Source organism: Mixophyes fleayi, chromosome 6 (genome assembly GCF_038048845.1).
Source record: "Mixophyes fleayi isolate aMixFle1 chromosome 6, aMixFle1.hap1, whole genome shotgun sequence".
NCBI classification, from domain to species: domain Eukaryota; kingdom Metazoa; phylum Chordata; class Amphibia; order Anura; family Limnodynastidae; genus Mixophyes; species Mixophyes fleayi.
The window spans coordinates 191,249,269-191,260,913 of NC_134407.1; the positions used below are offsets into that span (position 1 = coordinate 191,249,269).

At 41.1% G+C, this 11,645-nt stretch overlaps 1 protein-coding gene across 1 annotated transcript; it reads right to left on the reverse strand.

The window, feature by feature from the left end:
* Positions 1-1,038: 1,038 nt before the first annotated feature.
* On the reverse strand, positions 1,039-4,018 carry SNRPB (small nuclear ribonucleoprotein polypeptides B and B1). Its single transcript, XM_075177678.1, has 7 exons — positions 3,880-4,018; positions 2,575-2,726; positions 2,368-2,479; positions 2,121-2,273; positions 1,764-1,905; positions 1,454-1,579; positions 1,039-1,214 (listed from the first exon to the last, which is right to left on the reverse strand). The coding sequence occupies exons 1-7, from the start codon at positions 3,880-3,882 to the stop codon at positions 1,177-1,179; spliced, it is 726 nt and encodes a 241-aa protein (XP_075033779.1). The 5' UTR covers positions 3,883-4,018; the 3' UTR covers positions 1,039-1,176.
* Positions 4,019-11,645: the final 7,627 nt, after the last annotated feature.

Consider the following 11,645-nt stretch of genomic DNA (forward strand, 5'->3'; position numbering starts at 1 on the left):
CCTTTAATTGCCACAGCTTTCATCACCCAATTTTTAAGTTCTTTACATTATGCAGGAGGCTGATCTAGATCTTCTGTGGTATACAGTCCCTGCAAAGAGCAGTTTCATAATCCTCCGCAAGCTTTATCACACTCTGCAGGAGGCATACCATAAAACGGGTTTTCCCACCAAGGATTGACAAGGGTCGTACTGCACATAAACCAATTTAACAATAGATACCCATGCATGGCCTAGTTTGAAATGCCCAGAGACCTGTGACCGTAGACTTCAGGAAAGGTTATAAGGCAGGAACTCTTTGAAAGCGTTAAAGGACAGTATGTTTTACACTTCAGTCCCACTGTTAAAACCAATTTCTCATCTAAAGTTCCTCTCCAGTTGACTTTAAACATGTGGCTGTAGAATGACGTAACCAATCATATCAAAGGGAAACCCATCCTGGTTACCAACACACCTTTATCTCAAAGTTCTGAATCACTGCTGCCTACAATTACTGTACCTGCGGTCTGCAGCCCTGAACTAGGACAAGCCAAAGGGCCAGACTTTAAAATGTATTTTCTCTGCATAGTTTTCCTGTAGACAAAGGTATAGACTAGACAGCAGATGGGTGATGCACTAATTTCAACTAGTGAGTGACATAAGGATGCACAAGATGAAAAACGTGTGGATATCAATTTTTATTTTAACATAACACGTTTAAGTTGGGGGGGTCCCAATATAGATTCTGTTCCTTCTGCAACTCTCAAAACGACTGTCCAGGGTACATGTATAACTCAGGCTACATGTGCATCCTCCCATTTGTGATTCTGCTGCTGCAACATTGAACATGATATTGGAACATCCTCCCTGTGGCCTGGTTTCCCCCTCTCAGTGTGGAATTACACATTTGTTATATTAATTTTATCTTAACCTTCATGCAAAATTTACATCTACATTAGTTTGGCAAAGACATTCAATGCATTGCCTCCATTCTGCAAGAGGATTAGTCACAATACTAGAAACATTCCATCAGAGACCTGGGTAGTAATCATAACCATAGTATTAGTTTACTTGTTTATTAAAAAGTCAATTTACAAAGAAAATACAAGTTACAAAACAATAACCAGAACAGTCCTGTGGTGGAAAAACAAACAGGGAGGTTGAAAAGGTATTGCAGATGGACGCAGGGAGCTGCTTGACTCACGGCCTTGTCGGCCTCATGCCTGGAGGTGGGGGTCCTGCAAAAAAAGCAATTATTTAATTAATTTTGAAGTGAGGGATGCACTACTTTATAAACACAATTGCTCACAACCACAATCTTGGTGTCAAAACTTATTTAATGTAATTCTACATCTTATAGCAAATGATACAAGGCTGCCGGTTAAAGATTGTGAAACAGGAATATTTCTTGTTAAACCTGCATGGATACTATGGTGGGTTAAGACTAGATCGTTGTACCCAAGCCTCTAAAACATACCTCTCATTCCAGGGGGCGGTGGCCTCATACCAGGTGGAGGCATTCCCATCGGTCCTCCCCGGCCTGGTGGCATACCCATTGGAGGTCCCATAGGCGGTCTCATACCTGGAGGTGGCCCCATCATTCCTACAATAAAAACAAAAAAACAAACACATTATATGAAAGTTGTACAAAAATGGCAACAAGGGTGGAAGTTAACCGAGATCTCAGTGTAATCCTGCTATATAAACATTCATCATTAGTTTCAGATGAAGGATTTTCATCACAGATCTACTCCTATAAAAGCCAAAGACCTGATGGACATATATACCTGGTGGGGGTGCTCCTCTGCCCATTGGTGGCGGTGGACCTCCCCGTCCTCCTGCAGAGTACTGTGTTGGGGCCCCAGCAATACTAGCTGTAGCTGCTGCAGCAGCGGCGGCCACGTTACCGCGGCTCTGAGGTGTCATTACCTGTAAGAGGGCAGAAAATACTGTTACATTAAATGCTGAAATGCAACAGCCTCCCCAACCCAAAACAGACTCTTTACAATGACTTCTAACCAGCAGTTTTCAGGGCCATTAGAGAAATCTATGCTGATGCATGCACACTTTCAAAGCTAATGTTTGGCCACCATATCTGTGCCTGCACAGTGATCTTTGTTTAGACACTTTCATCTTAACCTCACCTGCTGAGAGGGTCCTCCCACACCTCTGACTGGTCCGGCTAAACCAGCAGGTGCTTGTGGCATAGGAGCACCAGCTGGAACACCTCTACCAGCTGCTCTACCGACTCCTGGTCCACCAGCAGCTCCAGCCAAAGGTACCCTTGCAATGCCAGTCTGTTAACAGGGGGGAAAAAAATGAAGGAAGGTTATAGACATTCTTCAATGAAGAGTAAAAATAAAAATGTAGTTTCAAACAGTGCAAACTCACATCTTTTGGAGGTGGACCTTCCACTGTCATTGACACCAGGTTTTCTCCACGAAGTAAAACAAGGCCTAGCACCCTTTTCTCTTCACGCTCTGGCTGTTTGGAGTTCTTGGGCCTAAAGAAAACAAAACAAAGTTACAGCTATAATTGGGAACAATCTAGGATACCAATATTATGGCACCACCAAAAATTTATTTTCACAATTCTTACTTTATCTTCCTGAACTCATCACAATCACAGAGGATCAGATTCATATGTTTGTCAAATGCTTTGAAGGTTCCAATAAAGATGCGGCCATCTTGTAGAATGCAGCGCATTCTGTAGTCAATGTGCTGCAGCATCTTGCTGCTCTTCCCCACCGTCTGAAAAAAATATAAAGTAAATAAGCAAGACTCAGTTTGGCATATAGCTCATACACAAACTGAGGGACACAAATTTAGCCTTATAAAAAAGTTCTCCATATTACTGTAGGAAAATACAAGCGCAAGTTATAAAGGTTGATAGTACGAATGTAATATGGTTGGTTTGCACAGTAATTTAACCAAGTGCTCAGTGAGGGGCACGGGTAACTGCACAATAAACTAGAGAAACAGAAAATCAATGCCAAATATAGACTCACTTTGAATATAAATAGGGAGCTTGATACAGGTTTGCACATAAACATAGGTCAAGCTGTTGCGCCGAGAATACCTGTAGTAGCAACCATACAGGTGGATTTGTTATACTAAATAGTGAAAGCAGACACATTGGCTTGCATATACATTAAATGGAGAATGATACATAACTCAGCGAGTTCAATACTGAACAATTGGTAAAGTTATTTTTTTAATTATTTTTAAGGGGTTGGACGTGGCTTCCAGGTAGTGACACAGGAAGGCCCCTCAGTTACATACAACACTTTTGCAGGGAAGTTGGGTGTAAGCTCTTTGTAAACTATGCTCTCTATTAAATAGATTCAAACCAATGTAGCTTCTCACCATGGAGAACATTGAAGAACTACACCAACTAGTGCAGGTGTACAGAGAACACTGCACTGTTCACCAGGCACAGCTCTCTTGAGGTCATACTGCCCTGTGCATTCCCATCTTAAATCTGGCGCTTTACTATGCAGGCCTGACATCTCAGGATCCCCTTACGGGAGCTACTGTGAGGAATACAGAGTATAGCAGAACTAATCAGTAAAAACTGCAGCCCCCCGTGACCACAGTCTTGTACACACGAGGATATCACAACAGGGCAGCACTGGGGTACAAGAGCCTAGCATGGGTGTAAGGGCACAGAAAGGGATTACTCCCATCTTAGTAGCCGTAACAATGGCCACACAACTGCACACAGAGAGAAAAGACCCGGATGTACAAGTTACATAGTACACGCGTCTCCTACAATATACACAATGGACGCCATTGCCCGTCCCAACAAACCACAATCCCTGCATCACCACCACGGCCCCAACCAACAAATACAGCCCCCTCCTGGCTGATCTCCCTCCAGTAAAGCCCTTCGCTCAGCACTCACCATGGCTGCACCGCGGATGTCGCAGATTCACGACGGATTCGAGGAATACAAAAATTGCGCCTGGGAGCTTCCCTCCAGCGGCGCTCTTTATACCGGAAGTTGTGTTAGGACCGGATGCAGCTCGCTGACGTTGCGTTCCACAGCGGGACACGTCAAGGAACTTCCGGAAGCGCGCCCTCTGCCGGCAGCGCCGTGTATTAAAGAAAGATGACGTCACTGTACATGGAGCTCTGTAGAGAAAGAGGCTACTTGTTATTTCATTGTCATTGTAATGTATATACCCTGCACCCTGCTTCTGCTTTCCCTACGTATTTACCACCACAATAACATTTCATTGCAAACCTCACCTTTAATATCAGTGACTTAATTCAGCTTTGATTATTGCATTTGTACAAAGTGACAAAGGTAGAAGCTGACTTTTATCATACTGTGCAATGGCTCAGGTTGGAAGGTGTGCCATAGTATGTATTATTGAAGTGAATGCAAAGTTGAACAATGTGTTGCAGCGCCTGAGGCAGATATTCCGATTTGTTAACCAGACTAGCTGGTTTGGAACATTAACAACTTATATTTATGTTTTTAACATTGCATTAAGTTGTTTTTAAGAGCAGACGCTCCCCCAGTCCTTAAATCATTTACATTCTGTGAAACCCCCATCTCCTTACTTACACCTGCCCAACGCCCACCAATACTACTCGCACTGATACACCCTCAGTGCTTTCCCAAGCTCCACTTTGATTCACACTCACTTTTCTTGTCTCGGCTCTGCCCTTTTTCCACTAGATTGTTTGGCACTGATGGGCAACTGCTGGTCCTTAGACTGTATGCAGCTCTCTGACCCTTGACCCAGGCAGGTTTGTTTGTTATAGCTTGTAACATATCTTTAAAAATGCCAGCTGGTATGTTATCACAGATAGTTGTCTCTTTCGTTGATTAAATGTATTGTTTCAACTTATTCATAGTTACCTACTCTCCTGGAATGTTCGGGAGACTCCCAAATTCCAGGGAGTCCTCCCGGGAGAGCAGCAAGCCTCCCGGTTACTCGCAATGTCTTTAGTTGAGTGGTGGAGGGCTGGGCTTTGGACGCGATTTCACGTCATCGTAGCCCCACCCCCTGATGTTATAGGCTTATAAAGATTATGGCAAATTAGAGGGCGTGGCAATGATGACGCAATTCACTGAGCACCGTCCCCCTAAAGGCCACCTCCTCCTGATCTCCCGCATCGCAACTTTTCAAAGTTGGTAAGTATGAACTTATTGCTGAGGGTAATATGTGACCCTTTTGAAGGATAGAGGGACGCCCATGAGGCTCTTTAAGTGTACCAGACTGCCTATCACTGTTGTAAGGTCTCACAAACAGGTCCTTCCATACCATAAGCTTTTCATGTTTGTATTTATCTTGTCTACCTTGTATTTCCATGTTTTATGTGTGCTCTGTTTTCCCTGCTGAGCACTGAGACAACTTTCAGATCAACAACAATAATAGTAAGATTACCATTTTTTCTTTATAAAGCAGAGGTGGGTTAAATGTAAACAGCTGCATGCAATACAGTAGTTTTAAAAGTTTCACTTTTGACTACAGACTGTTCAAACTCTATATACTTTGTAAGCATATCAGATTTTGACAAGATTTGTTATGTTGAATAAGTTTACATGTAATAAGCATTATTACATTTATGTCATGTAATAAAGATTTTTATGGTGCGTAAGCAGCTATACAGGGTGTCCGAGATTTCATGGAATAATCTCTCTCTCGCCTTCACTCTCATCTTTCACCCTTCTTGCTCCTCTCTTTTTTTTTTTTACTCCATCACTCCTTAGGGATGATTTATTTAAATAAGTATTAACAGGCTTTATTTTCTACTTTTCAGTATCATAGGATGTGCTATCACTAAATGACATTTATAAATGTTCTTTACTTTATTCTAATACAACACTTTATTAGGTCTAGAAACTACTAAATCCAAACTTATTTTCTTATGTTTCCATTGAGATGCTGTATATAGTCGTGTAGCTCTGCAATAGGGGTAATAAGTAACAGATATAGAAAGACCAGTCATTTCCCCCAGAAATAGTGAAAACCATGGAGGGGAGATAGACCATCAGCCTGCACCGCTGCGGGGCTCCCTGTGCTCTCCAGCATACAGAAATTAAGAACATAGGTTCTCTCTGGAGGAGAAATAAGGGTCACTTTAGAGCCCCTCAGTCCAAAATAATACTCGTACTTCGAGTACGTCGTGCGTCATTGATATTGAAAGTTCACAGTGTACTTAGGATCAATGACCCATACTCCAGCACATACTGTGAATGCAGTTTTACTGAATATCAAGTAAAAACAGTATATCATAAATGATTATCTCAGATATGGGCAGCACGGTGGCTTAGTGGTTAGTACTTCTGCCTCACAGCGCTGGGGTCATGAGTTCAATTCCTGTCCATGTCCTTATCTGTGAGTTTATATGTTCTCCCTCTGTTTGCGTGGGTTTCCTCTGGGTGCTCTGGTTTCCTCCCACACTCCAAAAACATACTGGTAGGTTAATTGGCTGCTATCAAAATTGATCCTAGTCTGTCTCTGTGTGTGTATGTTAGGGGAATTTAGACTGTAAGCTCCAATGGGGCAGGGACTGATGTGAATGACTTCTCTGTACAGCGCTGCGGGAATCAGTGGCGCTATATAAATAAATGATGATGATGATGATTCACTACTTTCATGTTAGCTGGTAAACTCCCCACTTGAGTGGTCACTCTAAATCAGAGCCACAGCAAATCAAGACCACTCTGGGGACAATACCCAGTACAAAATAATTTTCACCCCTTAACAAGTCCTCCTTCCATTGCACGCTAATGTGTTTAGTATCTGAGTGACAATTTATCAAAGCTTCTTTTTTGTTCATATTTTGGTAATTGAGAAGTGATACTTTAGGGGGCTATTTATTTAAATGCGTCGATAAGGCCTGTTACCACCACTCACCCTTGCCATCTCGGCAAGGCAGCTGGGTATGGCTCAGTGGCAAGGGTTACCTCACTGCGTTGCCAGACCAGTCTGAGGGTATATGTGTATACATGACCTGGATAGCCGCTTCATGCTTGTGTAGTGGAACTGAAAGCCCATACTTGGGCATTCAAGTCCACTTGATTAAAAAAAATATATATAAAATAAATTGTAAAAAAAAAAAACAACAAGAATAAAATATGTTAAAAATATATTTTAAAAATATTGCTTATTGAAAAAAAAATGTTTATTTACAGGATAGTGTATGTCCGTAGCCATAGTTTTTAGAGCATGAGCTGTACGAAGCTCATGGTCACATTCAAACTGTGGCAAGTGGTTGAGTGCAGATTCTCCTCCTGTGCTGCATTTTCAGATAACATGAGTCAGCCCAGGGGAAGTGGGCAAAGAAATGCTAGAGCCAAAGAAATTGAACTTAAACCTTTTCAATTAAAAAACAAAAACAACGATCACATCAACTTAAATATTTATTTTATTATTTTTACTTCCTTAAACAATATTTGGTAAACTTTATTTTATACAAGTTCCTAATATTAATAGGTATGTCAATCTTAAAATATAGACAAGAGTAAAGTAAATACATTATTAAACACACTGTTGTAGGCACAGACAGAGGGGAAGAGTTGGAACGAAGGCATTCCTACAAGTACAGAGTAGGTGCAGCAATGGACCTCATTCCACGGAGCAGTGCAAGATTATTGTAATGAGATTAAGGGGTGGAGAGAGTATCTCTATGGTGTATATTTACTAAACTGCAGGTTTTAAAAAAGTGGAGGTGTTGCCTATAGCAACCAATCAGATTCTAGTTATCATTTATTTAGTACATTCTACAAAATGCTAACTAGAATATAATTGGTTGCTATAGGCAACATCTCCACTTTTTCAAACCCGCAGTTTAGTAAATATACCCCTATGTCTATGCTATATATTCCCTATGCTTTCTCTATAGTACCGTGGTGTGTAAGTATACACACTTGTTAGCCCTGACATAAACCAGGCACATATGCTATTTTTGTAGAACTTGACGCATGGTGAGATGCGTCCAACTGAACCAATCCATGTAAATTTGCTTTTTAAGTGTGTGACTCCTGCTTACATGTGGTATGTAAATGTGTTCAACTCTACATGAGCCTCTCAATGTGTACATAGATGGTGCACGTATTGCAAATCCGGGTGCATGCAGTCACAAACTAGAAGTGTGTCGGTATGCAAAGAGTCAGAAAATCATGAAGCGCCTCACCGTGCTACAGCGCAAAGGACACATCCAGCTTCCACTCCTTTAGTAAATCAAACTTGTCAGTGTCTATTCTAAAATATTGGTTTCTAGTTTCAAGAGGTGCAAAAATATAAGATCCTTATACAGTGGTTCACAAGCTCCAGTGATCAAAACCCCCCTAGCAGTCCAGTTTTAAGGCTACTCATTCTTGAGCACAGATGGTTGAATAAAAAATGACTGAGGCACTAATTAAGCCACATATACTCAATCATTTAAGTATCATTAAACCCTGGATTGTTATGATGCTTGGCGACCATAGTTGGGAAACACTGCTCTAACACAGCAGGTGTGACTCTTTCTGGTCAAATATTGGTACACTTGAATACCAACTAGTGTTCCTCCTCATCCCTCTCTATTGCGCATCCAACCCACCTTCCTCACCATATATCCCTATGTTGTTTTAATCAAATAGAAAACATGAGTGTACACCAGTCATTATTGTTTTAATAATATAATAAAACAGCAACAAAGGGGTAGATTTATCAAATCTTCTAATAAGAAAAAGTGGAGGTGTTGCCCATAGCAACCAATCACCTTTTAGCTATCATTTCTTAAGCTGGGTACACACTACAGAAATTTCAACCAACTTTTTATGCCGAGCGATTCTACATGCGATCGATGGTCTGAGCGCTCGGTCCATGGACTGCATACACACTAGCCTTGTTTAGGACGATAAAGGGAAGAGCGGACGTCCCTTTAGCGACTTTTTACAGCCATGTTGTCGTAAGCAATAATATTCATTTCGTACACACTGCAGCGACATTTGCGGGAAATGTAACGAGATACCAACGACATTAGCATAAAGGGGCAGAGGTTTCGCTATAGTTAACACCCAAAGCTGCATAAAAAGAGAAGGCTACACTGTCTCTTCATTCATTCATATAAAATAGAAGTTTAGTAACGTACATAAAATTTAGAAAAATATTAAACTGCTAAAGTGCATTGCAATGAATATTCCCTAATAATAAAATCCCTTTGTATGTAATGGAATGCTCCCTTCTCGGCGTGCATCATCGCTGATTGGTCCACAGCAGAAACGAACGCCAATGTCTGAGTGTATAAAATGACAGAGGCACCTGTTTGGCGCTGAGGAGTGTCAGAAGATGGCGAGTGAGCAAGTGTCAGTGGGTGTTAAGGTTGAGGAGAAGGTGTCAGTGGGGGGTGCGGGTTAGGAGAGGGTGTCAGTGGGGGTTGCAGCTATGGAGACGGAGACAGAGTCAGAGATGGTGCTGGAAGGGCCAAAAAATGTTGGAAAAGTTAAGGTGGGGGATGGAGATACTCAAGAAGAGCAAAGAGCAGGCCAGACAGGTGCAATATACATCTATACAAAACACAAGTCAGTGATGTGCGGATTCCGCACCACATGGGACTGGTACAGACATCACAAATTTACATACACACGCCCCCCAGGTCGAGGAAGTATCGGAGGATTGTCGTGGATCAGTCGGAAGTTTATACACACTTCACAACGGAAACGAGATTGGAACAAAAATATTAAACGGTACGACCAACCAAATGAGGCGCCTATTGCCCATTTGGGCAGACTTTCGACCATCGTGTCACTACACACACCGGCCCGACTTTTGAACGAGCGGTCGTATGTCGACTGATTGAGCCAATTATTGGATGAAAACCGTGTAGTGTGTACCTAGCTTTACTTTCTGACCTCTCTCAAAACATATCACACCTTAAATTTAATTTGAATTACTGTTAGCCATACAATTACCTGCCTGAAGTGAAATATCCAAGCTTATCTAGAGCGTCAGTCCTTTAAAAACACAAAGACAGGACATTATTTAATGAAATTTAATATAACGCAAAATGTCACAATGCTTAAGGTATAATAAAGGATAATAAATTGTTATACAGGAATATATTTCAAAACTGTTTCCTAAAATAAAAAAAATAACATTTATATTCATGTAATCTGTTGGCTGTGTTCGCTTCTTAATCAGGCATTCTTATAAATGAAAAGATCTTTTCTCTGACACATCCTAGAAGTATAATATTACATTCATCAGACAGGTCAGAACTTATCCACACATTTGCAAATGAAACATGAAAATATCAGGTATACTATTTAGGATACTGCTTTATTACTATATATTCTCTATAGGCTGTCATTTAAGTTTGACATGTTGGATGTGCCTTGTTGCACACATCATAAATAAGTACAAAGGCATTCTCAAATATGAATAACAAACTGTTTTGATGTATTAAGTTCCCTATATAGATATATAATAAGACCTGAGATTACCCTATTGTCCCTAGCATTTGGTGCTATCTAAATATCTAATATCCTATTTCTCCCCAATCCTGACATCAAATGAATAGCACAAAATGTAACAAATGGGCCTATATACTACGAACCCTGGCATTAAACTAATAATTCCACTTAATTTAATAGAGATCTCACATTGCATTAGTAGCCCACTACAATATATCAACAGCCCTCTACAGTATATTAATAACCCCATCAACTCAACATTAATTTAATAGCTCCCACATTTAATAAAGAGCCACCACATAACATTAACACCCACACACACACACACACACACACACAACAGCTGCCCACATAACAATAATAATCTCCAAAGCCTCCACATAACAATAATACCCCCCATTACACTCACCTGCCCTCAATGCTGCGGTAAGCAGTCTTCCAGTAGAGGGGTGGAGAGAGGAATCCCATTCCCAGCTACTTGACTTTTTGAGGGTTGCACGCACTTTGTGGAATTCCTTCCTTAGCACAATAAGACTTTCCACTAGTCTACAAAACCTTCATACCCTTCTCTAAAACCCATTTCTTCAGGACGGCTTATAGTATTCCCCAACCACCCTATTAAATCCTCTGGAGTACCCTTTTACCATGCTCTACACAGTTCACTTAAGAATTGCATGTGTCCTTTCTATACTCAATCAACCAATGACTTGATCATATAGCCCACTAAGCACTTTCTAACTTTGCAATCTGGCTGGACCAATATGCAATATGTAGCACTTAACCTCATATATCAAACCCCTAGAGATTGTAAGCTTGAGAGCAGGGCTAAAGTACCTCTCTCAGGGGCGCACGCAGGATTGTTAGAGAGGGGTTTACCCCCCCACCGAAAAAAAAAAAAAAAGCAAGAGAGCTGCTGCGCATGCGCAGCTCCGTTTCGGCAGCACTGTCAAAGAAGCGTCCGCGGCGGTAATGTATACATGAAAATGCTAGCACTATAGAAATAAATGTCAATAATAATAATAATTGATTGTTTAGAAAAAAGTAAAGCATTGTAAAAACCTCCCATAAATAGTAATTAGTCACTGTGAAACTTACAAAGTACTAAAAAAATAAAAAGCTGCACTCCCTGGGACAAGTAGCAATACATAGACAAGGACCAGTGCCAAACAGTGATTATGTTCTCACAGACAGTTCCCATTCTCTGATGAATGACATGTATTCACCCTGCTGGGACCAATCTGGCTGAGCCTGTG

Coding starts and splice junctions, on each gene's coding strand:
- SNRPB (XM_075177678.1), bottom strand. Junction 1,580..1,763: donor CAGAGGAGCACCCCCACCAG/GTATATATGTCC, acceptor TTTTTATTGTAG/GAATGATGGGGCCACCTCCA. Junction 1,215..1,453: donor ACCGCCCCCTGGAATGAGAG/GTATGTTTTAGA, acceptor CTTTTTTTGCAG/GACCCCCACCTCCAGGCATG.